The following is a 5,168-nucleotide window of genomic DNA, read 5'->3' as shown; positions in this document are numbered from 1 at the left end:
CATGGGCAATGCTTTATGATTCATTCATTTATTCATTTACTTTAAAGCTTAAGGGGTTGTTCCACTCACCAGGTAACTGAAGCTTTAACAACGAACTCTGAACGACTATCTCACAACCTGGGGTCTCGGTTCCTCGGGTCCGAACCTACACAGGTGGACTCAAATGAGGCACCAACATACATGAACATGACTCTAAAATACTCCCCAAAGACCCCCTAAAACATCCTGAAAACATCACATGAAAACATGCAAGAAATGGCTGAACAGGGCACTTTCGGCGGCACCTTCGGCGGCCGAAAGTCCTGGACAGAGACGAAACTCAGGTAGGTTCGGCGGCACCTTCGGCGGCCGAAAGTGCCAGACAGAGACGAAAGTCTCTTTTCGGGGGCAACTTCGGCAGCCGAAAGGCCTGCCTCCCCAGCCATGTTCGGCGGCCGAAAGTACCTTCGGCTGCCGAACCTGGTTTTTGCCAAAGGGCAGAAACTTGGCTCCCTTAGCACATTTCGCCTCCAAACCTTCCAAACATGCATATTGTTCAACCAAAGCATGCATACAAGTTCCTAGGGGCCTCAAACATGCATATACCCCATCTACAACACTTCAATCACACACAATCAAGCTACATTGTACAAAAAAATCATCAAAAACCCATAGGTTTAACATATACCCTAACATGCATTCTACCCCTTAAAACTTCATAAAACTTGTTTAAATCATACATTGAGCTTAAGATCGGCCCTTACCTCTTGAAGATCGAGGGTTGAGGAGATCTAAACTTGGAGATGGGAGAAGTTCCAACTTTTGGTCTCCAAGCTCCAAAACTCGTTCTAAGCTCCAAGATCTTCAAAAACAAAGTTATAAACTTGTAAAGATCAAGGAAAAAGGAAGAAAAACTCAAGATTGGGGAAGGATAGCGGAATGCTCACCTTGGCCGAAATGGGGAGAAAAAGCTCGCCCATTTTCGGCTAAGGGACCCTTTTATAGTGGCTGGCCAGACCACGTTCGGGGGCCGAATGTGCCTCCGCATCCATGCAAATGTTCGGCGGCCGAACATGAGGTTCGGCGGCCGAACCTTGACTTCCCTCACTTATGCTTTCGGGGGCCTAACGTGCCTCCAAAACGCATGCATGTTCGGCGGCCGAACTTCGAAGTTCGGCGGCCGAACCTGGGTTTTCCTCCAAGGATTTTCATGCAAAAACTCATTTAATTTCTTACTTAAAAGCATGAAATACATGAAAACATTTCATAAAATCATAGTTTTACCCTTCTAGAGGTTTCCGACATCCGAGGTCCCACCGGACGGTAGGGATTCCGATACCGGAGTCTAGCCGGGTATTACATTCTCCCCCCTTAAGAACATTCGTCCCCGAATGTTCCTCAACTAACATACAAGGCATGGCATCAACATGGCATAAACATAACATACAGCATAGCATACATACAGACACTCAAAACAATTAACACTCACCTCAAAACAGATGGGGGTATTGCTGGAGCATAGACTCCCGGGTCTCCCAGGTGCATTCCTCTAAGTTGTGGTGGTTCCAAAGGACCTTTACCATCGGGATTTCCTTGTTCCTCAGCTTTCTGATCTGGGTGTCAAGAATCCGCACTGGCTGCTCTACATAGGTGAGATCCTCTTGGATCTCTACATCAGGCTCACTAAGAACCTTGCCAGGATCCGACACATACTTCCGTAACAGAGAAACATGGAAAACCGGATGGATTCTCTCCATCGAAGCAGGCAAGTCTAGCTTGTACGACACATTACCGACCCTCTGAAGTACCTCGAAAGGACCGATGTACCGTGGAGCTAACTTACCCTTCTTCCCGAACCGAATCACTCCTTTCATAGGAGACACCTTGAGCAAAACCAAATCCCCCTCCTGAAACTCTAGCTGTCTTCTGCGAATATCTGCATAACTCTTCTGCCGACTAGCAGCAGTCTTGATCCTCTCTCTGATTATGGGTACCACCCTGCTGGTAAGTTCTACTAACTCCGGACCCGCAAGAGTCCTCTCTCCTACTTCCTCCCAGCAGATAGGTGATCTGCACTTCCTCCCATACAAAGCTTCATATGGAGCCATCCCTATGCTATCATGATAGCTGTTATTGTAGGCAAACTCCACCAAAGGTAGATGCTGCCTCCAAGAACCGCCAAAATCTAGCACACACATTCTGAGCATATCCTCTATTGTTTGGATGGTCCTCTCTGACTGTCCGTCTGTCTGTGGGTGGAAGGCAGTACTGAAGTCTAATCTGGTACCCATAGCGTTCTGCAGACTCCGCCAAAACCTGGAGGTGAACTGGGGCCCTCTATCTAACACTATAGATACCGGGACCCCATGCAGTCTGACAATCTCATCTACGTACACCTGCGCCAACTTGTCCACAGAGTAACCACTCCTGACAGGGATGAAGTGAGCAGATTTGGTGAGTCTGTCCACAATCACCCATATGGAGTCCAATCTGTTGGACGTCGCCGGTAACCCCACTACGAAGTCCATAGCTATATTCTCCCATTTCCACTCTGGAATCGGTAGTGGGTTCAACATTCCAGCCGGCTTCTGATGCTCTAGTTTCACCCTCTGACACACATCGCAGGCTGACACGAACAGTGCCACGTCCTTCTTCATAGCTGGCCACCAATACACTCTCTTCAGATCCTGATACATCTTGGTGGCCCCAGGGTGAACACTATACCTGGTATTATGGGCTTCCCCCATAATATCTCCCTTCAGACCAATGTCATCTGGCACACATAATCTGTTCCCGTAGCGGAGGATCCCTTTATCATCAAACTTGAACTCATTACTCTGGCCTGACTGAACCGTTCTGGCTATCCTGACCAACTCTGGGTCCTCATGCTGTTTCTGAGCTACCTGCTCCAGAAACACGGGTGTCACTCTCATCTGAGCCACTAAGGCACCTGTACCAGACAACTCCAACTGTAATCCCTCACTCATAAGTCTGTGAAACTCCTTCACCACCGGCCTCCTCTCTGCTGAAATGTGGGATAGACTGCCGAGTGATTTCCGGCTTAGGGCGTCTGCCACAACATTCGCCTTACCCGGATGGTACTGAATCTTGCAATCATAGTCACTCAATAGCTCTACCCATCTCCTCTGCCTCAAATTCAAATCTCTCGGACTCAAGATGTGCTGCAGGCTCTTATGATCTGTGAAGATCTCACATTTTACCCCATAGAGGTAATGCCTCCACATCTTGAGTGCAAAGATGACTGCTGCCATCTCAAGATCGTGTGTGGGGTAATTCAGCTCATGCTTCTTCAGCTGCCTAGAAGCATAAGCGATCACCCTCTCATTTTGCATTAGCACACAACCCAGTCCCACACGGGACGCATCACAATATACTAAGAAGTCATCATCACTTTTTGGCAGAGCTAACACCGGTGCTGAAGTCAACCTCCTCTTAAGCTCCTCAAAGCTTTCCTCACACTGATCGGTCCATATGAACTTCTGATTCTTCTTTGTCAATTTGGTCATAGGAGTAGCAATCTTTGAGAAGTCCTGAACGAACCTCCTGTAGTAACCTGCTAAACCCAGAAAACTCTTGATCTCGGTCACTGTGGTGGGTCTAGGCCAGTTAGCTACAGCCTCTACCTTCTTGGGGTCTACTTCAATACCCTGTTCCGACACAATGTGCCCCAAGAATGAAATGCTCCTAAGCCAAAACTCACACTTGGAGAACTTGGCATACAAGCCATGCTCTCTCAAGGTCTGCAAAACTGTCCTCAGGTGATGGGCATGCTCCTCTGCATTCCTGGAATACACTAGGATATCATCTATGAAGACAATAACGAAGTGATCCAGATACTGACTGAATACTCTGTTCATGAGGTCCATGAATGCTGCAGGGGCGTTGGTCAACCCAAACGGCATCACAAGGAACTCATAGTGCCCATACCTGGTCCTGAAAGCTGTCTTCGGTACATCTTCATTCCTTATCCTCAACTGATGGTACCCTGATCTCAGATCTATTTTGGAGAAACAACCTGCTCCTGCTAGCTGGTCGAATAGATCGTCGATCCTCGGCAAAGGGTACTTGTTCTTGGTAGTGACCTTGTTCAACTGTCTGTAGTCGATACAAAGTCTGAGGGATCCATCCTTCTTCCTCACAAACAAAACCGGAGCACCCCAAGGTGAAGTACTCGGTCGGATGAAACCCTTATCTACCAACTCTTGCAACTGTTCCTTCAGTTCTTTCAATTCAGCTGGTGCCATCCTGTAGGGAGGGATAGAGATCGGTCTGGTACCGGGCATTAACTCAATCTCGAACTCTATCTCCCTAGCAGGTGGTAACCCTGGCAGCTCGTCTGGGAAAACATCTAAGAACTCACTCACCACAGGCACTGAGGCGGGCTCTCTGACATGACTATCTGACTCCCTCACATGAGCTAGAAACCCCTGACATCCCCTCCTAAGCAACCTACGAGCCTGAAGAGCTGAGATCAGACCTCTAGGTGTACCCCTCTTGTCTCCTCTGAAGACGACCTCTGACCCATCCTGATCTCTGAATCTGACTACCTTGTCTCTACAGTCCAAGGTAGCACCATGGGTCGATAACCAATCCATCCCTAGAATGACGTCAAAATCTGTCAAATCTAGAACCACAAGGTCGGCGGAAAGGCATCTTCCCTCTATGAAAACTGGACTACATTGGCAGACTGCCTCTGCCACTGACGGGTCACACTTGGGTCCACTGACCCATAGGGGACACTCTAACCCAGAGACCATCAATCCTACCCTCTCCACGACTCTCGGAGCAACAAAAGAATGAGATGCACCCGGGTCCATTAAGGCATACACATCAGAACAACCAATGATGAGATTACCTGCCACCACGGTGTTGGATGTGCTGGCCTCCTGCTGAGTCATAGTGAAGATCCGTGCCGGAGCTGATGGACCTTCACCTCTGTATCCTGCTGATGAAGAGGCTGACCCTCTCCCTCTGCCTCTGCCATTGGCCTGTGTTGCGGCTGGAGCTACTGGCTGCACCACACTGCCGGAGGTGGTCTGCTGAGACGGTGCTGCAAAGGCTGCTCTAGGACAATCTCGAGCCAAATGACCCGCTTGTCCGCACCTGAAACATGTGTTTGTCCCTGCCAGACATACTCCCTTGTGTGGTCTCCCACATCTCATACATGC

The 5,168-nt window shown here is 48.8% G+C and overlaps 1 protein-coding gene across 1 annotated transcript; it reads right to left on the bottom strand.

Moving 5' to 3' along the window:
- Positions 1-1,425: 1,425 nt before the first annotated feature.
- Positions 1,426-4,370, bottom strand: LOC122725037 (the record flags this gene model as incomplete). Its single annotated transcript, XM_043961457.1, has 5 exons — positions 1,426-1,846; positions 1,974-1,993; positions 2,314-2,519; positions 3,423-3,659; positions 4,158-4,370. Coding segments are annotated over 5 exons (1,053 nt in total), but the record flags the coding sequence as incomplete, so codon positions are not given.
- Between the last annotated feature and the right edge of the window lie 798 nt (positions 4,371-5,168).

The sequence above is a fragment of the Manihot esculenta genome, chromosome 11 (genome assembly GCF_001659605.2).
Source record: "Manihot esculenta cultivar AM560-2 chromosome 11, M.esculenta_v8, whole genome shotgun sequence".
NCBI classification, from domain to species: Eukaryota; Viridiplantae; Streptophyta; class Magnoliopsida; order Malpighiales; family Euphorbiaceae; genus Manihot; species Manihot esculenta.
The sequence above is the reverse complement of the archived record's forward strand: the minus strand, read 5'-3'. Positions and strand labels throughout refer to the sequence as shown.